Source organism: Oxyura jamaicensis, assembly GCF_011077185.1.
Source record: "Oxyura jamaicensis isolate SHBP4307 breed ruddy duck chromosome 19 unlocalized genomic scaffold, BPBGC_Ojam_1.0 oxy19_random_OJ106428, whole genome shotgun sequence".
NCBI lineage: Eukaryota > Metazoa > Chordata > Aves > Anseriformes > Anatidae > Oxyura > Oxyura jamaicensis.
Window position 1 is genome coordinate 26290 of NW_023304542.1, and position 22426 is coordinate 48715.

At 65.3% G+C, this 22426-nt stretch overlaps 1 protein-coding gene across 18 annotated transcripts; it reads left to right on the top strand.

Annotated features, from left to right (window-relative positions):
• Nucleotides 1-318: 318 nt before the first annotated feature.
• On the top strand, nt 319-21702 carry LOC118158123 (elastin-like). Of its 18 annotated transcripts, none has more exons than XM_035312689.1 (35): nt 320-570; nt 5836-5889; nt 6241-6267; nt 6419-6451; nt 7743-7787; nt 8259-8351; nt 8722-8781; nt 8868-8927; nt 9011-9061; nt 10289-10360; nt 10474-10500; nt 10706-10777; nt 13670-13711; nt 14116-14181; nt 14464-14508; nt 14638-14721; nt 14811-14870; nt 15801-15905; nt 15988-16038; nt 16941-17069; nt 17152-17208; nt 17386-17532; nt 17645-17701; nt 18300-18422; nt 18619-18672; nt 18771-18905; nt 18999-19046; nt 19414-19455; nt 19755-19829; nt 20250-20291; nt 20378-20404; nt 20664-20705; nt 20835-20864; nt 20976-21026; nt 21123-21702. In XM_035312689.1, exons 1-35 carry the CDS (start codon nt 492-494, stop codon nt 21170-21172), a joined length of 2235 nt encoding a protein of 744 aa, XP_035168580.1. In that variant the 5' UTR covers nt 320-491; the 3' UTR covers nt 21173-21702. The 18 variants fall into 18 exon arrangements, with proteins under 18 accessions (XP_035168592.1, XP_035168580.1, XP_035168597.1 ...); XM_035312698.1 differs by having other exon boundaries at nt 325-570; nt 8859-8927; nt 17431-17532; XM_035312693.1 differs by having other exon boundaries at nt 327-570; nt 8859-8927; nt 19770-19829.
• Nucleotides 21703-22426: the final 724 nt, after the last annotated feature.

The following is a 22426-nucleotide window of genomic DNA, read 5'->3' on the forward strand; positions in this document are numbered from 1 at the left end:
CGAGCACGCTCCGGGGGACGCTCCGGGCCCCCGCTGTGCCGGGCAGCCCCCACCCCTGCACCCCGCCGCTGGCCCAGTGCCACCCGGCGTGTGCCACCCCCGTGCCACCCCGGCCCGGCCCAGCCCTCCGCTCCCCTCCGCGCCCCTCTGCTCCCCTCCCGCCGGAGGCTGCCTTGGCAGCTCCCCTGCAATTTTGGCAGCGCCGCACCAGAATTGGAGAGAGCGGCGAGGGAGAGAAATTACAAAAAAAAAAAAAAAAAAAAAAAAAAGGAAAAAAAAATACAGCCCAATAGCCTGGAGAGGCTTGTGTGTTTGCCCTTTCGTCATGACGTAGTGTCCTGTGCCTCTCTCCCCCCTTCTCTCGTTCCTTTTCCCCTCCCTCCTTCCAACCCCCACACCCCCCCTTCCCCTCACATCCTTGGAAGCAACAATTAAGCAGCTCTGGGATAAAACACACTGACTGCGAGAGCACAGGGGCATTGCTTCAAGAGATGGCAAGGCAGGCAGCTGCACCCCTCCTTCCCGGAGTCCTCCTCCTCTTCTCCATCCTCCCGGCTTCCCAGCAAGGAGGTAAGGAAAGAAAAGGCTCCTTCTCCTTAGCACAGGGAGGCTCTGCCCGGACCTCCCCATCCTGCCCCGGCTGAGGAGGGACGAGCAGCCCCTGCCCTGCCCTGGGGACAACTGGGTGCGGCAGGGCAGCCCACCTGGGTGCCACCTCCCCGAAGAGCTCCTTGATCCCTGCATGCCATGCCCAGGCAGGGTGGGATGGCACCCAGGGGGGACGCACAGCTCTCTGGGGCGGCACTGCCAAGCCCATTCCGGGGGGGCTCCAAGGTGCCTCATCCTTCCCAGGCATTGAGGATGCGCAGGCAGGGTGGTCACCGCAAATGCCAGGGGCCAGGGGGCTGGCCCCCATTGCCCCCCCAGTGTGATTGCGGTATGGGCTGGGGGGGTGTGTGTGCGTGCATCCCACAGCCCATGCGTGCAAGCTGCTGCGCGGTGGCTGTGGCAAAGCCCCCAGCCGGGCACCGCTGCAGAGCACCATGGCCCGAGACCACAGTGCCTGGTCTGGCCCCTGCGCCATCCTCTTGTGCTTGTGTCACTGGTGTCGGGGTGGCTGTGTGTGTCCCCAGTGCCACCCAGACCCCGGCTGGGCAGCACTGGCCGCAGGGACTGGGTGACACCTCTGGCACACTCACATGCACATGCATGTGCCGGGGCAGGGGACAAAAGCCACTGCGTGCCGGGGTGCACCCCCTGCGTCCCGCTGCACGGCGGGAGGGAGCCAGAGCAGCTCACGCAGCAGGTGCCTGCCCGCGGGACAGCTCGTGTTTCATGGCGGGGCCATGAGCACGCACCGGGGAGAGCTGCTCCTGGCACAGACTTAGAGCTGCCCACAATGGCAAAACTGGGCAAAGGACTGCGAGGTGGGGACAGCATGCTTTGGGGTGGGACAGGCACCTCTGCTGGGGCTGGGTTGAAGGGGGACGGTGCCCGTCTGCCTGCATGGGGAAAATGCAATGGCTAAAGGGGCAGAGGCAGCAGCAGTGTTGGGGACAGTGCCAGAGCCATTGCATGGGGCCAGCAGAGTGGGGACAAGGCAGGATCCCATGGGCAGGGTGGGGCAGTGCCAGTGCTGAGCCACCCCCTGCACAAGGCAGAGCTCTTGGGGCTGCTGTATGCAGCCAGCAGCTCCATCCACCTGTGCCCTGCTCTGCTCCCAGGACCCTGGCCCCAGGCTGGCCTGTCCCCTGCCATGCACACAGGGTCATCCCCCAGCAGTGCTGAGCCAGGCACCTGTATAGCTGAGCTGCTGTCAGTGCCTGATCCTGAGTAGCTGCAGCCTGGGACCCAGGAGCTGTCCCTGATGGGATGCAGCTCAGTCCTGGCCACTCTCTGTGCCTGGCAGTGATGCTCTGTGCTGGCTTTGCTTAACTGTGGTGGCTTTGCTCACCAGCTCTCACGCAGTTGCCATTTGGGGCAGTCTCAGTGACTTTGGCCCCAGCGTGAGATCCCACAGCAGACTGTGAGCGTCTGGGGCTGCTGGCCCTGCTCCAGACCATGGCTCCCTCTGCAGGGGTGGTTGCTGCTTTGGGAAGCAGCTCCCCGAAGAGCTGGTGTTGGAGGTGGTCCCAGAGCTGTTGGGGACACTGGAAAACATTCCCCCGTGGAGGAGTGACCGATGTCCCTGCAGCCTGGAGTGCTGCTTGGCACTGGGCAGGCTCAGTCAGCCTCGGGGACTGAGCTGGGACAGGGGCATGGCCAGTGGCACCCACAAGGGTGGGGGGGGGGGGGGGTGCAGCCACCCAGAGGGGGCTCAGCCAAGGGGGTGAGCTGGTAGCATTTGGGAGGTTCCCACCAGGGAGGCCCCTGCTGCTCTGCACCCTTCTGGGGAGCAGGGTTGTTCATGGGGGCACACATGGCCCATGGGCTGGATTTGGGCTGCTGCATGGGGAAGCTGCTGTAAGAGGTGCCAAGTGCAGTGTTTGGAGGGGGGGCACCCATCCTCCAATGCCTCCCTTCCCCAGGGAGGACAGAGGGACTTGGGGGTCCCAGCCCTGCACGCTCAGGGGCTCAGGAGCAGCTGGACTGGGCGAAGAGGTGCTGGCAATGGGTACAAAAGTCACCTTCATCTCCTCCAGGCCTGGCCCAGGCAAGGCCACCAGGAGGGTTTGTCAGAACTGTCGGTGTCACCGTGTGTGCTGGGGACCGTCCCAGCTGCGATGGCATTTCCCCTCCCCACCGCCGGGTTTGCTCCCTTTGCAGGAGCCTGCAGCAGGGTGCGGGCAGTCCGCAGGCACCCGGAGATGAATGCTGAGGCTCGGGGGCTGGATGGGAGCCAGGCTCTGGAGGCTGCCTCCCTCTCTCCTGTTAGCTCTCGCTCCCGCCTGGCCTCCCGAGCTGCTACCAGTGGGCTCGAGATGCAGCACAGCTTCAAAGTTGCCTGGAGACTGCATGTTTCCAAAACCCATTCTCCCAAAAAAGCAAACAGCAAGAGGGAAAGGTCTGCCGCGGCTGAGCGCTGAGCCTCCTGCAGGAAGACGGGGCCCCGGGGGCCGCTGCCATGTCTATGGAGGCACGGGGCTGAGGACAACGGGGCAAGGGGCTGAGCTGCACTGGAGCCCAGGCTGTGCGCGTCCATCCTGTTGTGGGTCCTCAGCTGGCTCTTGGATGTGGGAGAAAATAAGCTGTTGAATACAGAAAACATCTGTATTTCTCACTTGGACTGGAATATGCAAGTAACTCTGCAGGTAGTGGAAATAGGATAATAGAAAGAGTGGTCAGACTGAAATAGTGCAGCTGTAGTAGTGACCAAACAGTACAGAAATGTGGAAGAAAAAGCCCATTTTCTATAAACAACACCCCACTCCAAGATCTGAAGCACCTCCATGGGTTATCCCCTGCTGCAGCAGGGGCTGTACATTCAGAGGCAAATTCTTGGAAAGCTTTGGAAGTAGAGCCCTGGGGTGCAGGGTCCAGGCAAGCCCTAGCCCTGTGTGGAGAAAAGGGGATGTGGGAGGAACCCTCCCTTCCCAGCCTGCCGACAGCCTCTGTGCAGGAGCAGACACAGGGCAGGGACCCTTCAGCCCCAGCAGGTCTGTGACTCAGTTTCCCCATCCCCAACGTGCCAAGGGGAGGGCAGAGGGCCCCCATGCCAGGATCTGACCCCAAGCCAGGTGATGGGCAGCACCTACCTGCTCCCTGCAGGGCGAGGGACAAGTGCAGCCGTGGTGACACAGCCCTGGAGCCATCCCTGTAGCCTGGTGTGGCCCTGGTACAGCAGCATAGGGTGCGTGGGTCCGGCCGGAGTGCAGAGCTGACCGTGTTTGGTGTCAGAACTGGCACCCTGCAGGGCTCCTGAGCAACAGCCTCATCTACCCCAGATCCATGCAGTCGTCCTGGCTCGTGTCAAGGCAGGTGGTCCCCATCCACCTCCTGACCTGTGCATGGAGGGGGCTGGTGAACCCCCGGACACCAGCACCTCCTCTTTAACCCTCCAGAACACACACGGCCATGAGGCGCTGGGACCGCGTGGAGCTGAGATGGGAGAGGCATGAGGGGCTGAGCAGGGCCTCTGCAAGCCCCCTGGGGAGCCCCAGGGCAGGCGTCCCCTGGGCCTTTATGTCCCCGCACACCCTGGGAGGACTGTGAGCTGCAGCTGCACAGCCTCCTCCCGGCTTCGCTGGGGGGGCGGGGGGGGCGGCTCTGCCAGGCAGCAATGGGGCAGGGGCCAGGGTGCCCGGCATCCCCCCTGCCAGCACCAGGGTGCAGCCTGGCCGTAGGGACTGCGCCTGGGGACGCTGCGGGGGGTGTCCACGCAGCCGGCCATGGCCATCCCCTCCCGGCGGGGCGGGCCGGGGAGGCCGGGCGATGTGTGGATGATGTCTGGGAACAGGCAAAGGAGCTGGGCTTTGTTTATCCAAGCCGGGCCCCCCCGGGCGCGGGGGGGGGGCAGGCGGGGGAATGTGCCGGGAAAGGGAGCTGCTCCGTAAGCCCTGGCCGGCTGCCTCCCGGCTGGGCTGGGCTGGGGCGGCGGGGCGAGCCGGCCGGTCAGCGGGGAGAGCGATGACCGAGCGCGGCCGCTGCGCTCCGGGGCCGCCAGCTGCATCGCGGCCGGATTCGTGCTCCGAGCCGGCGGCCTGGGGATGCGCGAGGCCAAATCCCGCTGCTTGGCACCACTGGGACACGTCGGCTGGGCGACACGCTGCGTGTGTGTGCTGGCGTGGGGAGCTCCGAGCCCGACGTGTCCCCTGGCGTGCGTGGGGACGGTGGCACGTGTCCTCCACGTGTGTGTCTTGACACTCGTCCTTCGCCTGTGCGTGCATCCCAAGCGGGGTGCACGTGTCCTGATGCCTCTCCTGTGCCTGTGTGCCCCCCGAGATGAGCACCTGTCCCCGTGAGGCAGGGATGGGGCTCTGTCTCTGGTGCTCCGTGTGGTGGAGGACGCTCTTGAGCAGGGTGCAGGGGAGACCCTTGTTCCTGCCATTCCGGGGGCTCCATGTGCAGCAGCGGGTGCCCTGCTGGGTGCCAGCTCTGCCACCCAGCTGCCACCTGTCCCAGGGCTGTGCCACTGCCTGCACCCAGCTTCTGGGGGTGCCAGGTGCCCCCTGGCCACTGTAACCTTCAGAAACCCCCAAATCCTCCTGCCAGCCCCATTAAGAGTCCCCCACAGCCCTGCCAGTCCCACTACAAATCCCGTTGCAAGCCCCCCAGTGCCAGAAAGCCCTGCCAGGAGCAGAGTATCCCCTGCACTGCATCCTTGTACCCCAAACCTTGTTTCCACCCCATCCATTGCCACGATGGAGCAGGGACCATCAATCTGCTGCACGGCGTCCTGCAGGAGACAGAGCAGGTGCTAAGCCAAGCACCCCAAAAGCATCACTGTGGTGTCTGAGCACCACCACTGAGCTCCAGCTCCAGCTGACCTGCCCTGGAAAGCGGAGGGGCCTGGGAGCTTCTCGCTGCGCAGGGATGGACAGAGGGACACAGAGCTGGCAGAGGTGGTTCTGGAGACGGCACTGGCTTCGTGATGGGATGGGGTTTGGGCAGCAGAGCCGGATCCCAGCCCACTCTCTCCCCTGGTGTAGGGACAGATCCTGCTGCCACCCTGCCAGACCCTGGGGCAGTTCCAGACCCCATCACCACTGTATTGCTGGAGAAATGGAGGTGTGCAAGGAAAGGCAGGGAGCTGCCCTCGGCTCTTGCTCTGGGGCTGTGCATCCTGCCTCATCTGGACAGAGCTGCACCCGTCCCGGGGGTGCCCCCGCCACACCCCAGTCCCTCTGGACACACAAATCCCCATGGGGGTTTTAACAAGGGTCTGTTCTCTTGCAGGGGTTCCTGGTGCTATCCCGGGAGGGGGAGTCCCAGGAGGAGGCTTTTTCCCAGGTAAGGGGATGGGCAGGCCCTTGGGGGGACACCCAGGGCACCTCTGAGCCCAGCAGAGCAGGACCAGGGTGCTGGAACACCCTGCCCTGGGCAGCTGCAACACCATGGCATGGGGCAGGGCTGTGCCAGCCTTACGCTGGGGGTCACCAGCCCAGGGCTGGCATCTCCACAGCCCTGGCCACAAGAGGCAAAGGCCCAGGGTGACAGCTTGTCTGTCTCCAGTGCTCTGGCTAAAGGCCTGGGGACACCACAGGGGACACCCCATCTGCTTGTGTCCCCAGACTCCCAGCATGGGCAGGGCTGGGTGGGAGCTTGCAGGGGTGGGTGCTCAGACTGTGTCATTGCTTGCAGGTGCTGGGGTCGGAGGTTTGGGAGCAGGTGAGTGCCGGGGACCCTTCTCTGGGATGGGCAGGGGGTGGCAGGGCAGAGGCTCAGCCTGTCCCACCTGGTGTCCCCATCCCGGGATGCCTGCAGAGGGGACACACTGCAGGAGGGGCACACCTGACCGCTCTCCCTCACTCTCCCCCAGGGCTCGGGGCTGGAGGAAAACCTCTCAAACCAGGTAGGAAGCCTTTCCCTCATCTCTCACCGACTGCCAGCAGCCAGGATGCAGGAAGAGGCTGTGGGGACGGGATGTTCCCTGGCACCTGCCCACGCTTTTTGCCCTGCCCTGCTGTGCTCACCAAGCTCTCGACAGCTGAAAGGGCTCTGTGTGCCTTCATCCTTGTCCCCAGCTTCAGCGTGCTGCCACCTCCTCTCCAGCTGTCCCCAAGCCCTGGTCCTCAGGCGTCCCCTGCCTGCCTGCACTTGTTGCTGGGCAGCTTTTGCTGGTTTTTTTCTGGCCTAGAGAGGAGGGGACAGGCAGGGCCACCACTAGGACAGGGAGGGGATGCAGGCAGGAAGACGCACTGCAGTGGGCCTTCTGGGGGACTCCAAGCCTGGGGCAGGTCAGGGACTGCCAGGCACAGTTGGGAGGTGCTGGGACAGCATGGGCTGGTCGGTTTGGTGCTGGTGGAGATGCCCAGAGCCCCATGGCCCGGGGGGAGATGCTCTCTCGGATGGGGACCACGGTGCCTGGGGCAGGGTGCGCCAGCCTCATCAGCCCAGCTCTGCGCCGCAGGAGCGCCAGCCCCAGGCGGGGGCCTGCAACCTCCGTTTACTCAGATTTCAGTTTGTGGAAAGAAAAACAAGGCCCTTTATTTCGGCGTAATTAAAACCAAACGCGATGCAGCCGCGAAGCCCCAGCCGGAGCGGTGTCCGCGCGGTGAGCCAAAGGCAGTGGAATTTGCGCCTGGAGGGAGCGAGCGCTGATTAGCCCCAGATGTTGGAAGGCAGCGCTGGCCCAGCCGGAGGGACTCATTCCTCAGCCTGAAACATCTCGGCTCTGTCCCCTCGTGGCCTGGCGGGGTGGGGGGTGGGCAAGGCGGAGAGGAGAGAGAAGGGATGGCGGCGGAGATCGGGTGGGGACGCGTGCCCCATGCCACCATGGCTGGGTCCTGTCCCTGTCCCCCATGCCCATCCCTGGGGCCGTGGTGGGCTGGAAGCGCCGGCAAGCGAGGCGAGACCTCTGGAGCAATCTGTGCCGCTGGGATGGTGCAAATGGGGGCCTCCTGCTCAGCTGGTCCTGGTGGGGACCCATCCTGTGCATATCCCCATGCAGCACGATGGCTGGATCCTGCCCTCCCTGCTTTGCACAGGGAGCAAGCAATGGGGTGGCTGGCAGGCGAAGCCCACAGCTGGATGCTGGAGCTGTGTGGGACGGGGACGGGCAAGGGTGGCAGCACCTCAGCCCCTTCCCTGTCCCCGGGTGCTTCTGCACCCCCCAGCCTCCCTCAGCCCGCTTCTCTTTCCAGGGGTCGGTGGCCTCGGGGGACTTGGCCCTCTTGGCCTCCAGCCAGGTGAGCATGGACAAGGACTGTCCCCAGTGCAGTGTCCCCAGAGAACCTCCCCAGGGACTGCGGGTGGCTCATCCCCATCGGCTGTAGGGAGTGAGGTGGCTCCACCACCACTTCCACCCACATGGGCAGGCTGGTCAGCCCCATGCAGCAACAGGGGAGGGGGCCCCATGTCCCCATGGGGCTGGCAGCAGGGTGACAGTGCCCACATGTGGCATGCACAGCAGTCCGAGACACCATGGGGTGCCTGGGCGGCAGGGGTGCGGAGGGGAGCAGGTTTTGGAGGGGATGTAGGGAGAAGAAGTGCAGGGCACAAGCCAGGCTGGCACCGCAGAGCTGTCCCCGTGCAGATGCCACCTAACCCTGCCTTGCACTGCCTCATGCCAGCTTGCCACCCCTCACCGCCACCGCAGCCTGGGGGTGCAGGCAGCTCCTTGCTCCCCAGGGCTCACCCTGCCCCTTCTCCCCTTGCAGGTGCTGCAGGTCTGCTCCCAGGAGGTGCCTTCCCCGGGGGCGTCTTCCCAGGTGCTGCATCCGCGGCCGCTCTTAAGGCTGCTGCGAAAGCTGGTGAGTGCTCAGGGTGCCTGCTGCCATGCTAGGGGGCAACACTGGGCTTGGGCATCCTCAGGGCTCTGGGGGTCCCCTCTATGCCCTGCCTTTCCTGAGGATGGGGGGCTGCAAGCAGGAGATGCTGCTCTCTCTGCCAGCCCCACCTGGTGCCTGCTCTTGTGCTGAGAAAGGGGCTTTGGTCAAGCTGGAGCCACCAGGAGCATGAAGCCCCCTGCCCTGGGGGATCCCTTGCCCAAAACTGGGGGACCCATCTCCGGTGCTCCTCCAGGTGTCCCCTGGGCCCATCCCTTCCTTTGGCACCTCTCCGGCCACCCGCAGCCCAAAGGTCTCATCTCACCCTGTGCCCTCCTTTTCCCAATGTCCCCAGGTGCTGGTCTTGGTGGCGTGGGTGGAGTTGGTGTTCCTGGAGGCCTCGGGGTCTCCGCAGGTAGGAAACGCCCCGTCCCCGCATCCCGAGCCCGCGGCAGCGCTGTGTGGGTTCTCAGGGCTCTCTGCCACCCGCAGGTGCTGTGGTGCCCCCAGGAGGGGTACAGCCTGGGGTCGGCGCGGCAGGGAAGCCCCCCAAAGTACCAGGTGGGTGCACAGCCCAGAAGGGGCTGGTGGCGGTGGGGAACTGCTCCGGCTGGGGGCTCACTGCTGCCTTTTTCATCCTCCAGGTGCTGGCATTCCTGGAGCCTTCCCAGGCGGTGGCGTGCTCCCTGGCGCAGGTGAGCTGGGGTCCCCATCCTGCGGCAGCACCCCAACCTCTGAGGGGGTCCCTGTCCCATGGGAACACCCCATCATCTGAGTGGGTCCCTATCAAAGACAGTAACCCAGCCTGCAAGGGTGGCCCCATCCCTTTGCATCATCCCAACATCCGATGGGGCCCCCATCCTGTGGGAACACCCCAGCTTTCAAGGGCAGCCCCATCCACAAGCAGCACCCCAAGCTCGTGGGGTTTTCCTATCCCACAGCAGCACCCCAGCCTCCAAGGGGGTCCGCATCTAATAACATTGCCCAAACCTCTGAGGGTGTCCCCATCCCACTGCAACACCCCAGTCTCTGAGGGCATCCCCACCTACCAGCAGCACCCCAATCTCCAGGGGGGTCCCCATCCCAGTGGCCGACCCTCCTAGCTGGCATTGGTGGTCTCATGGCCAGCTGTGCCCTGGCCTCATGTCCCCATCCCAATGTGCTCAGTCCTGCTGGGACATTGCTGCCAGCCGGCCTGGCTGTCACTTTTCCTAAAGTGACATCGCCATGGTGCCAGAGGTAGGGGCCTGTGGGAGCAAGCGGCACCAGCACGGGACACGGAGGGGAGCTGGCGGGGTCACGCGGGGCCAGCTCGCCCAGCCAAGGGCCGTGGGGGGAGGAGACGGGTGGCGGGGGTAGGAATTCCTCACTGCAAAGCAATCTGGGGAGGAAAACTTGTGAAAACAACATGTTTCGACATTGTCAGAATGGGAAGTGTGTTGTTGCTGGTCAGGAATGTCTTTCCATGTCTGAAAATGCGTGAGTTATAATGAAAGACATTTGTAAAAGGGGGGGGGGGGGAGCTGGAGGGAAAAATACAAACAAACAAAAAATCCCAACCCAAGGCAGAACAGCACCCAGCAACACTGTTTTTCCCTGGTTGCCTCTGGAGGGTGAGAGCTGGGGGTGCAGGACCCCACCTCCAGCCTGGGGGGGCTCAGGTGCCCCATGGCTGGGGCTGGCTGCGGGGAGCGCGTCCCCTCTGGCTGTGCTGGTGCTGGGCGCAGGGTGTCCCGCACACCCCTGGGTGCTGAGCCAGGTCAGGCTGACAAGGATTTGGGTGGTGGGGGCGGTTGGCTTGGGGCAGGATCAAGGTCTGGAGGGCTTTTCCCTTGCACCCAGCCAGAGAGCGTGGGTCCAGGTTACCAGCAACACCACGAGGCCCCACCACACTCACCCATCCCCTCTGCTCTCCATCCCAGGTGTCCGCTTCCCTGGCGTAGGGGTGCTGCCCGGCGTTCCCACCGGCACCGGCGTCAAAGCGAAAGGTCCAGGTATGTCCCCACTCCTCCGCGCATGGCATGGTCCAGGGCTGTCCCCAGGCCACCCCCCGGGCTGACCAGGCAGGACATCATGGGCTCACGGGGGCATTTGTGTCTCTCCCCAGGAGCAGGAGCCTTCGCAGGAATCCCCGGTGAGTGTTCCCTCTCTCCCGCCTGTCCTTCTCTTCCTTTCCAAGCTTCTCCATCACTGCCGTGGCCTCCTCACACCAGAAGGTGCCTCAGGGGCTTCCCAAGCCGTGGCCGGGGACCCGGGGTGCCGCGGGCACCCCCCTCTCGCAAGGTCTGGTGGCAGCCTGGGCAAGGGCTCCAGGTGAGCGTCTGCTGTTGGCTTTGCAGGACTGGGAGGCTTTGGAGGCCAGCAGCCCGGAGTCCCTCTGGGGTATCCCATCAAAGCTCCCAAGCTCCCAGGTAAGCGGCCACAGCCAGCAGGGGTGCGGGTGAGGGCCCCAAGCAGCGCCAGGAGGACCCCACATCCTCACTGCCCCGGGCCGAGCCCCGGTGGCCCTGGGTCCCCCGGACCCAGCAGTGCTGGCGCTGGTAGGGGACAGCAGGACGGAGCCGGCACCGCTGGGCGGGCGATTCCAGCTGCTGCCCACAGTCCCAAGGGCAGATCCTGCCCGGGGCTGCCGCTGCTCCTGCTCCCGGCCCCAGGGTGATGCTGTGCCTTCCGCGGGCTGCCAGGCGTGCCTTGGACAAGCAGGCACGCTCTGGGGATGTGCGCTGGGCAAGGCCATCCCAGGCTGGTTCCACAGCCCCCTGCTGGCACCAGGCACATCTTTCCAGGAATCCTCTGCTTCCTGTGGCTCCTGGGGGCCAGGGGATGTCCTGGGCATCACCAGACGCTCACCCAGGCTGAATGTCCCCTCTCGGGGACTGCTAACCAAGGCCACCACCAGCAGGCTGGCAGTGGGGACGGAGCACGAGGCAGGTCTCCCTCCTCACTGTCTGCAGAGATAATGCTCAGCCCCAGCCCAGGGGCGTTCAGCACCCCTTTCCCAGCCTGTGCTGCTCCAGTGGCATCTGTCACCTGTCCCCACACTGGGTGCCAGACCTGCCTGTCCCCAGCCAGCCCTGCCCAGCAGGGACAGCAGCAGGATGGCAGTGCCAGGTGGCAGGGACCGGGTGGCACAGCCTGCCCGGGGATGCCAGCAGCTGGTGGGCCCACCCTGGTGACATCCAGGGCAGGAAGAGGGGAGCCAGATCTGGCCAGGGATCCACATCCCTGGGGTGCCAGAGTGAGGGTAGGTCCACGGGCTTTATCCTGGGGTGGAGCCCACCCCGGGGCACACATCCCTCCCCACCACGGGCGCCAGACCCAGCAGCTCCGCCGGCTTCCCCCGCCAGGGCCCACGGCCGCAAGCGGCAGCAGAAATACTTGGCCAGCGCCCGCTTCCTCCCGCAGAGGCTCGTTACGCTCGTTAGGGCGACCCAGCCCCGTGGAGATCGGATGCCGTCTGGCCGCCTGGCCCCAGACTGCCTTTCATGGGGTGCCTGGTGCAGGCACCTGGCCACGTCCCGGCGGCCCCACCAGTGGCCTGCAGCCCAGACGGGGCTGACCCACTTTCTGGGGAGCTGCCGTGCCGAAATCGGAGGAGAGAGCCCCACCAGCAGCGAGTGGCTGCGTCGCCCCCCTCCTTCCCTGGGGACCCCTGTCCCTGTGGCTGTAAGGCAGGCAGTGGCAGTGGTGCCACCAGTTGAAGGGTGCAATAGGATGGCGGTGCTGTCCCCCAGTGCGGTTTCAGGTGCCGGGTGCATCCCTGTTCTCCCCGGGATCTCGCCTTGTCACTCCCCAGCAGCTTGCTGGGCTGGCAAGCCCACACTGGGCTGGCTGTCACAGCTGTCACGGCTCTTGGTTTGAGCAGGGCAATACTGCAGGTGGGCTTGGGTGCTGCTGAAAGATGTGTGACATGTCCCTGTGTCCCCCGTGTCCTCTGCACTGCATGCTGGAGCTGGTGAGCACAGGGCAAGACGAGATGAAGGGAGAGCACTGAAAATGACATGTTCAGAGGAAAGTCTCCTTTCTGGAGAGACTGCTGAAAATGCCCCAGGCAGCTCCTGCTCCAGGCTGCCCTGACTCAGGAGGGGTCCCCAAGGCCACCCCACTTGTGGGGGGTGCAGGCTGATGCAGTGGCTGAAATCGGGGTCCCACCTGGTGTCGTAGGGAAGGGAATGGTGCCCCAGTGCCCAGCCACACCAAGGTGATCTCAGGGCTGGGAAAATCGGTTCCCATGCCAGCTGCTGTGTCCATCGGCACTGGTGACACTGGTGGCTGTCCCCGTGCTGGTGCCAAGGGGGTGAGCACCAGCTGGGTGGGTGGCAGTGGCTCTGTGGAGCTGGTCTTGGACCAGCAAAACCCCTGGAGTCCCAAGGGCTTGGGCCTTTGGTGCCACCTCCACGGGTGTCACTCAGTCAGTGCCGGGCGGCTCTGGGGCGAGCGAGGTGCTGGTGGCGCTGGGTGCCACTGGGGACCCCGGGCAGGGCTGCCAGATGCAGAGCTCATCCAGCCTCGTGTGGAACCCAGTGGGAATGGCTGGTGGGGGGTGGGGGGGGAAACGTGGTGTGCACATGTGGCTGCTGGAGGGGACGCCTGGAGGGACGCCTTCTCACCAGCATCCTGGCCACAGGCGCTGGCCCTGCCCGTGGCTGAGGAGCTGGGTGTCCACAGGGCACCCATGCCGTGTGGTCCCAGCTGCCACCATCAGGGACACGGCAGCTTGTCCCTGCTCCTTGGGCTGCGGCCACTGCCACGCAGAGAGGCGGGCATCCCCACGCTGTCCCATGTGACGGGACGCCTTCTTTCGCAAGGAGCCATCTCCCCGGCCGCGATGTTCCTTCTTGTAATCCCCCCCCCCCCCCCCCCGTCCCTTCTCACCAACCTCCTAATGAGGTCACGTTTCAGTAGAGGCTCCCAAGCCCTGATTCCAATTAAAGCCTCGCATTTGGAGCCAGCCTTGGTGCAGCCAGCTGGGTACAGCTCTCGCCGCGGGGCTCCTGGGGGGCCCCCTGCCGAAGCGGGGTCACGGCAAACACATGCTCATGTTGGAAACCAGCTCTGCGTGCTGCAGCCCTCAGCACGGGGCTCACTTCTGGAGCTGCTGTGGAGAGGGGCACCTCCGGGAGGTCCCATCACGAGGGGGGGGGCGCACCCCAAAAAGGACTTTCCTGACTTGTAAGGAGCCCCAGTGCTGAGGGCTTGCATTGCACAGCTGGCCGGCTGGCAAAGAGGGGCTACACCACGGGGCAGAGGGGGCACGGCCACTGGCAGCCAGGTGCTAACCAGCCGCCTTCTCTCCTCTCCAGGTGGCTATGGATTGCCCTACAGCACTGGTAAGCTGCCCTATGGTGAGTGCTCATAGCCCTTGCTCCATGGTCGTAGCTCCTCACAGAGCCTGGGCTGTGCGAGGGGCACCCTGACCCCGGGCAAAGCGACCCACGCTGGGTGGGGGCGCAGGCAGGGCAGAGGGATGGGGATGGCGTGGTGCCCACGGGCACCCCCCCACTGCTGGGCATCCCGTGCCATGGGGCCAGCAGCCAGCAGCTCTCAGCTCATGCTGGCTAGGATATGTCCTATGTCCCGTGCTGCAGCCAGCTCTGCCTGGGGGGGTTTGAGGCGGCATCTCCAGCCTGGGGCTGGCTCAGGTGTCCCCAGCACGTCCCCAGCTGTGGGGCTGGAGCTGCTGTCTGCCTTGCCTCTCCTCTTGAGGGCCAGATCCTGACCTTGTTGTGCTTTCTCTTTGTGTTTGCAGGTCTCGGACCTGGTGGGATAGGAGCAGGACTTGGTGCTGGAAAGGCTGGGTACCCCACTGGGACGGGTACGACCCCTTCCTCAGCAGTCCTGGGGGGTGGCAGGGACCTACAGAGTATGGCAGGGGGAGCAAGCACCCCCTTAGCTTCACCGGTCACTGGATGGGATACTCGGCATTGTCTGGTGGCCCCAGGGTGGCCAGAGAGGGGCTAGGAACAGCATGGGGTAGGCTGTGTCACCTCACTAAGGAGAGGCGGCAGCTGCTGGTGGGAGGCACTGGTCCCCAGGACTGGGGGGGCTGTGCTGGGATGGCCACAGGCCCTTAGCATCTCCTTGTGTCCTTCCCCAGGAGTTGGAGCACAGGCGGCAGCAGCAAAAGCGGCAGCTAAGTACGGTGAGTCACCCTCTGTGGGCACAGACAGGGCCCGTGTCCCCACCTGGGTTGCTGCTGTCCCCCTCCCAGGTTGGGGGAGGGAACAGTGGTGTCCCCTCCCCAAGCTGACACCCCCTTTTCCCCCTACAGGAGCCGGTGTCCTGCCCGGGGCTGGCGGCATCCCTGGGGTGGGCGGTGTGGTGCCTGGCGTCGGCGTTGTCCCAGGAGCTGGAGGTGAGGCTGGGCTCAGCCCTGGGGTGCGGATGCTGATGTCCCATCCCCCCCCATCCCACACCCCTGACTCTCTCCTGCTACCCTGGCAGTTGGAGGTCCTGCGGCTGCAGCGGCAGCAGCGAAGGCGGCGGCGAAGGCAGGAGCCTACGGTGAGTCGCTGCTCTCGGCACTGCTGAGCAGTGCTGGCATGGCTTCACAGGGTGCTTCCCTCCGGGATGCTCGCCCAGCCCAGGCTCCTGCATGGCTCCGGCGTCTGCGTGCCCAAGCTTGGGGCGAGTTGATCCCCTCTGCTGAGCCACTGTGGGCTACAACCCCCGCTCCCCCCCAGGCTGCAGGGGGGCTTTCCCCCTTCATGCAGCGGCTTGGCATTGCAAAGCCTCCGCTGCCTGCTCTGGAGGACGTGGGGATGTGGCAGGTCCAGGCTGTGCCGCAAGGCAGTGACAGCTCCTGCAGTCCCGCCGGGAGGGCGTCTGCAGAGAGCCATGGCTCATGAGCAGAGGGACAAGCTCGGCTCTGCGGATCGCATGCTCGCTGCTCCCCTTGTTGGCAGAGGGAGCTGGTTTTGCAGGAGCAAGCACGCGCTCATTGGAGCATCCAGAGGAAATGCGTCAGCCCCGGGAGCAGCTGGGATTTACAAGCCCATCCTTGGGGGACCTCGGGGTCCCGCCAGCTGCCACCAGCTCCCGAGCGGCCACGTGGGCTCCCAGGCTGGGAGCTGGGAATCCCCTGCCCGGGTACGTGTGTGTGGCAGGGCCATCGCACACGCAGGAGTGGAAGCATCCCGGGGCTCGGTGCGGAGCAGCAGCCAGTGAACATCTGCTGCCAGGGGGATTTGCTGTTCCTGGAAGCCCACCCCATGCCCGTACCTGCTGGGCAAGCGGGAGCGCATCTGCCCCGGCCTCTGGTGCACCCCTGGGGGATGCACATGTGGGCACTGGTCCCTTAGCAGACATTTTGGAAGGTGCTGAGCCCGTTGATGCTCCAGCCTCTGGCTTTGCTTGAGGGGTCCACAGCCACATGCTCTGGGGGCGGCAGCATGGGGCATTTTGGGGTGCTCTGACTGCTCTGCTTCCCTCCAGGTGCAGGGGTGCTGCCCGGTGTCGGCGGTGTGCCAGGCCTAGTGCCTGGTGTCGGTGGTGTCCCCGGCTTGGTGCCTGGTGTCGGAGGTGTCCCCGGGGTGGCAGGTGACTGTTCCTGTGAGTGCTGTCCCCACTGCGGGTGGCACGGGGCCAGGTGGCTCAGGGTCCCTCTCTCTCCTGTCCTCAGGAGCTGGAACGCCAGCAGCAGCAGCAGCAGCAGCAAAGGCAGCTAAGTATGGTAAGTACTGTAGGGGTCAAGGAGACCCCCGGCCACCCCATTATCCTGGGGACTTCTCCGTGGGACTTGGGGTGCCTCAGGCAGTTGCCTCTGCCCTGGAGATCACTCCCGGAGGATCTTCATGGGGAAGCATCCATCCCTTTGTCCTCTGTGCTGCTGTGCCTGGGCTCACCTTTGACCCTGCCTCTGTCCCTCCCCAGGTTTCTGCAGGCCATGATGCCACTGGTGTTTCATGGGGGTGAATGGATGAGAACAAACTGACTTTGTTTGGTTCTTGTCTGAAATTTTTGGTTTTGTTCCAAAAACCAGTGGGATCCGGCAAGCACATCTGACTTCGTCTAGCAGGACCGTGGTCCCCAGCAGGGACTGACACCCCAGCACCTCCCGCAGCAGTGAAGCTGAGAGGCTGGGCTTGGGGAGGAGGCACAGTGGAGGGCTAAACCATTGCTGGTCATTTCTTTCATTTGTTTTCTGCAACATGCAGGAAGAAAAAAAAAAAAAAAAAAAAAAAAAAAGCAATAAGTGGATGGGATTTAGGGAGAAAACTGGCAATCTTCATGGCCTCTGCTCTCACACACCAGTGAGCTTTTCATTACTGAGCTTCTCCCTAAATCACAGCACTTCCAGGTGGCTACTGGGGGCCACCAGCCCCTTCTCTGTGCCCTGTTGGGCTGAAAGCCTCCATCTCCTCATGCTGAGGATCATCTGGAGCCACCCGTGGCATCATTCCCCATGCTGGTGACTTCCCAGCCTCTTGGGTGACCCAGCACCCGGTGCGTGTCCCAGCCGCTTGCAGGAATGAGGCAGGGGGTGCTTCCCCCCATAGCATGATGGCAAGGGCAGACCTCCCTCCGTGTCCCACGGCTCAGCCACTCCAAGTTCTCTCCTCTCGCTATCTGCAGGAGCCGGCGTTGGCGTTCCTGGTGTTGGTGTTCCTGGCATTGGTGGCGTGCCCGGTGTCCCCGGTGTCCCCGGCGTGCCTGGTGTCCCTGGCGTGGCTGGTGTCCCTGGTGTGGTGCCTGGTGTCGGAGGTGAGGGGAGGGGCTGGCACAAGGGGACAGCGTGGTGCCAGCCTCTCTGCTCCCCCTGACATGCTTCCTTCTGTCCCCACAGTGGGTGGCCCAGCAGCTGCTGCCGCAGCGAAGGCTGCAGCGAAAGCGGCCGCATTTGGTGAGAGACCTTTGTCCTTTGCGCTGGGAGGGAGGGAGGGAGGGGTGGTACAAATGGCTGGGGTGTGGGGCTTGGCCGCATCCCTGGTCCTCTCGGCAGGAGCAGGGTACCTGCCCGGGGCAGGTGTGCTGAGGGTTGGTGTGCTGAGGGTTGGTGTAACAAGGATTGGTGTAACAGGAGCTGGTGTTCCTGGAATCGGAGTTCCTGGAGTCGGAGTTCCTGGAGTCGGTGTGCCTGGAGTTGGTGTGCCCGGAGTCGGAGTTCCTGGAGTTGGTGTGCCCGGAGTTGGTGTGCCCGGCGTCGGTGTGCCTGGTCTGGTACCCGGTGAGATGCTCTCTAAGGGATGCTCAGGGATGTCTGTGGTGGTGCTGGCCAGTAAGCACTGGCGTGGCCACCGTGGGCCGTCGCTGCCCCTCACTTTTCCCCTCTCCCCCAGGAGCTGGCCCTGGTGCCGCCGCTGCTGCCAAAGCAGCCGCCAAAGCAGCCAAGTACGGTAAGACGGGCTGGCTCCAGGGTTATCGCACGTCCTGCCTCCTGCTGCCTCCCTGCTCCAGGCTGCTTCCCCAGCTGGGGCTGAGGCACTGCATGGGGACCCCATGGGTCGGGGTGAGGGGTGGAGGGGTGAGAACTCTGTGCGAGGGATGAGGTCCTGGCCGTGTCAGGGGATGCTCTCCCGAGAGATGGTCTGCATGGAGGCTCCTAGGTCCACCATCCATGTGCCTTCTCATACATTTATCCATCCACCCTCCCTTCTACCCACACATCCACACCACCATTCCCGTATCCCCTCATCCCCTCACCCACCCACCCACCCATCCACACCACACCTCCATCCACCCTCCATCCACCCACCCATGCACAACTCGTTCCCTCTGTTCACCTCACCACCCATCCATCCATCCACCATCTATTCCACCATCCATCCACCATCCACCCACCATCCATCCCCCCCACCCACTCCACCATCCCTCCACCATCCCTCCCACCCGCACCCCACCATCCCTCCGCCCACCCCAGCTGTCCATGCTCCTCTTGCAGCCACCGTCTCTCTTCCTGAGCCGGAGCCCCAGTTCTTCTCTTTCTCCTTGCAGGGGTAGGTGGCCTGGCTCCTGGCGTGGGTGGCCTGGCTCCTGGCATAGGTGGCCTGGCTCCTGGTGTGGGTGGCCTGGCTCCTGGTGTGGGTGGCCTGGCCCCCGGCGTTGGAGGTGTCCCAGGTGAGGCAGGCGGTGGTAGCAGCTGGGCTGGCACTGGGACGGGGCTGGGGCAGGACGGTGGTCTCAGACTACCTCGGTGGTCTCCGCCACCTCGGGGCCATCTGTTGGCGGATGCCAAGGTGGCAGGGATGGGCTTCGCCCAGCACTTCTGGGGAGGCTCCCCCCAGGGACACTGACCCTTTTCTCACTGTTCCAGGAGTCGGAGGTCCAGCAGCAGCAGCAAAAGCAGCAGCCAAGGCAGCCAAGTACGGTGAGTTGGGCACATCTCCATGCAGGGCAAGCGGGTGCTGGCACGGCACTGCCCCAGCCCCACGCAGCCCTGTGGGTGTCTCACCCCCTCTCCCGCAGGTGCCGGTGTCGGAGGGGTGCCAGGCGCAGTGCCCGGTGGTCCCGGTGTGCCAGGAGTGACACCCGGTGTCGGCGGCGTCCCCGGGTTGGTGCCAGGCGTGGGGGTACCCGGTGCCGGCGTTCTCCCTGGGGCAGGTGAGAGCAGCACCACACGCAGATGTGGGGGGTGGGTGGTTTGGGGGGCGCGGGGGTGCCTGTCATAACGCGGTGCCCTTGTTTGCTTTGCAGGCATCCCCCAAGTAGGGGTGCAGCCAGGTGCTAAGCCTCCCAAGTTCGGTACGTATCGCTGCCACCCGTCCCCAGCCTGCTCCCCCTTGGGCACCCCGTGTTGGTATCGGGGTGCTGGCCACTCTTCATGTCCCCACATGCCCTGCGGAGCCCAGGGCATGGGGGGGGTGGTATGCTGTCACCCCTGGGTGCAGAGTGCCACCCGGTACGGTGGCTTCTGCCACCCCGGTCTCCCCAGGGACATTTGCCTCCCGCCCTGCACTGCCTGCAGCAAGGCACCACGCAGAAGGCCTCTGGGTCTTCCTGCTCTGGGGGCGGTGGGACGGGTGCCAGAGCCACCCCCGGGGGTTCACTGCCTCCCCCAAGCTCCCCGTGCAGGCTGGGGGGCCATGGTCTCACTGCCTCTCTCCAACAGGCGTTCCCGGGGCCGGAGTCCCAGGGGTCGGTGGCATCCCAGGTAGGTGCTGTGCGGGCAGGGGGTGCTCCCCCAGGGCATGGGGCTGCATCAGGACGGTCTGGGCTTGTGTGGGGCTGGGTGAGCAGCAAGTTGGTCCCCGGGTTGGTTCTGGAGCTGTGATGCTCCCTGCAAATCCCCCGCCGTGTGAGCCAGGAGCGATGGCAAGGCCAGTGCTGCCATGCCCAGTGTCCCTGGTCCCCACCTCCCACCCTGGCCCAAATCCCTGGGCGCAGACCCCACAGCCCCGTGCTGCATCCCCACGGTCACCTGGGAGCGCTCACCCAGGCTCCTCACCACAGGTGGCCTCGGAGTTGGTGGCCTCGGAGTTGGTGGCCTCGGAGTTGGTGGCCTTGGTGCTGGTGGCCTTGGTGCTGGTGAGTGGTGCTGGTGGGCTCGGTGCTGAGGGTCCCGGGGACAGAGGGATCTGTGCAGGGTGCCGAGAAGGAAAGGGCATCGGGGGGATGCAGGAGATTCAGGACCCTCCTGGCTGTGACCCTGTGAGCCGGGATTTGGGGAAGCAGTGCCCAGCTGGGTGCTGTCCCACCCTGAGGGAGCTGGGGCACCTCTGTGGTCCCATGGCATGTCCCCACCCTGCTGTCACCATGCCCTATCTGTGCATGCCACCTGCCCAGGGGAACAATGGGAGGGGACAGCCCCCACCAAGCAGGTACCAAGGGCCCCAGCCCCAGTGCGTCCCAGGCTGTGGGGCAGGGGATGGTACGGCACAGTGTCCCCAGTACGTGGAGACCCTCTGGGCTGGTGGGGGGCTGCACTGACACCCACTTCTGCTGCAGGGCTCTTGTTTCCAGGAGCTGCTGGAAAACCTCCCAAGCCAGGTAAGGAGTGGGGACGGCCCTGGCCAGTGGGGTGATGTCCCTGTCCCCATGGCCGCCACCCTCACTGGGGCTCTCTCTTCCCGCAGGTTTTGGTGTTGGGGGACTGCAGCCAGGTGAGTGCAGGGGCCGGGGCCCGGGGTGGGACCCTGTCACCGACTGCACTGCCCCGCTTGCTGTCCCCACCCTGCTGGGCATGCCACGGCCTCGCGGGGCGCCCTGAAGCCGGGGGGGGCACCCAGGGGTGCTGCTGGGGTCAGGGGCTCTTGGGGCAGCTCGTGCCCGGCTCGCTGCAGGCTTGGGGACACTGCGGCCACACAGGGCTGGGGTGGCAGTGCTGTCACTGGCTGTCACTGGCTGTCACTTTTTCCCCAGGGGCTGGAGTTCCCGGCTTTGGCGTGTCACCGATATTTCCAGGTACCTTCCCCGGTGTGCCCTGCCCGTGGGGACAGGCGCAGCCATGGGGCACGGGGACACGGCCATGGGGAGAGGGCTGGGCTGGGGGTCATGGGGCCGAGCATCACTGAGGCTTCGCTGTGCTTTCAGGTGGGGTCGGCGGCCAGCTGGGATTTGGCGGTGAGTGCGCCCCAGCCATGTGGGTTGGGGACAGTGGGCTGGGGGTCACCTCCCCAGGGGGCACCCGCGGAGCCCCCCGCCCCACTCACCCTCTCCACCTTGTCCCTGCAGGGAAGCCCCCCCAGACCTTCGGAGGAGCCCTCGGGGCCCTGGGCTTTAGAGGTGAGTGCCACCGGGTCCCCCCCAGCCCTGCCTGGCTTCCAAGCCCCCTGCTGGGGTACAGGGGGGGCTGATGTGGTGTCCCCCCCCCCCACCCAGGTGGAGTCGGCTGCGCACAAGGGAAATACTGCGGGAGGAAGCGGAAGTAACCGCCTGCCCCACCGATAACCTCATGAACTTTGGTGCTACTGCATGGTCCAGAATGTAAATCCCCAGCCCAGCTGAGACCCCCTGGCCCCACGCTCTCGGGAGGGACCCCACGGTGCGGTGGCAGCGCCGGGGCCTGCCCCCACCCCGGGAATTCTTCCCCCGACCCCCCCCAGGGAGCGCGGAATAAACTGCGGGGAGCAGCTGTCCCCCTTGGTGCTATCGCTCCCTGCGGGGGGGCCTGGGACCCCCCTGACACCCCCTGCCCCGGTGCTGCCCCCCGGGGTGGGTGGTGAGAGCTGACCGGGGGGGGGGAAGGCCGAGCGGGGGGGCAGGAGGGGCACTGGGGGGGGGGGGGGGGGGGGGGGGGGGGGGCCCCAGCGGCAGGGGACACCGTGGGGGGGCTTGTCTCCGCCAGCCTGCGACCCCCCCCAGCTCCCTTCATGTTACTCACTTTGATATAACTGGGTGGGACGCCCTTCGCAGAGGGAATCGCTGCCAACAGACTAATAAAGGACAAGTTTTTAAAGGACTCTGCCTCCGTCCTGCTTCTGCGTCCCCCTGACACCCTCCATGGTGACACCAGGGACGTGTGTGGGGACAGCCAGTGACCCAGCAGGTTGCCCTTCCCCACAGTGACATCCTGGGCACCCAGGGGGATGTCCATGCCCAAAGGTGACAGCCTTGGGACACAGGGGGACAGCCATGTCCCATCCCATACTGATAGCCTGGGGACCCGAGGGGGTGGCACATGGGAATAGCCTGGGGACCCAGGGGAAATCCTGGCCTTGACCCATGGTGGGAGACCAGTGACCCAGAAGGACATCCAGAGGGACATCTGTGCCCTGTCTGAGTGGCAGCCTGGGCACCAGGGGACACCCACACCCTGCCTCATGAGGTCATCCTGGACAGTAGGGGGACACCCAGGCCCTTCTCCACAGTGACACCCAAGACACCAGGGGCCACCCACGCCTGGTCCCACGGTGACACCTCGGACACCAGGGGGACCCCCACTGCCCGGGGACACCGGGGGACGCCTACGCCCTGCCACGCGGTGACATCCTGAACACCAGGGGGTGCCTCCCCGGGCACCGGGGGGACACGCACTCCCTGCCCCGGGTGTCCCGGGGCCACCCCGGCCGGCCCCCCGCTGACACCCGCGCACCCCCTGTGCCCCCGCCGCCCCCCCCCCAGGGCGCTGCGCTCCCCCCGCCCCTCCCGGCCCGGCCCCGCGCTCTGCCCCCCGGCCCCGCCCC

Excerpts from the sequence above, each read along its gene's own strand:
- LOC118158123 (XM_035312687.1), top strand. The coding sequence starts at position 492 with ATGGCAAGGCAGGCAGCTGCACCCCTCCTTCCCGGAGTCCTCCTCCTC. Across the intron at positions 571-5,835 it reads CCCGGCTTCCCAGCAAGGAG|GGGTTCCTGGTGCTATCCCG; the intron begins GTAAGGAAAGAA and ends GTTCTCTTGCAG. Across the intron at positions 18,906-18,998 it reads CGGCGTTCTCCCTGGGGCAG|GCATCCCCCAAGTAGGGGTG; the intron begins GTGAGAGCAGCA and ends TTTGCTTTGCAG.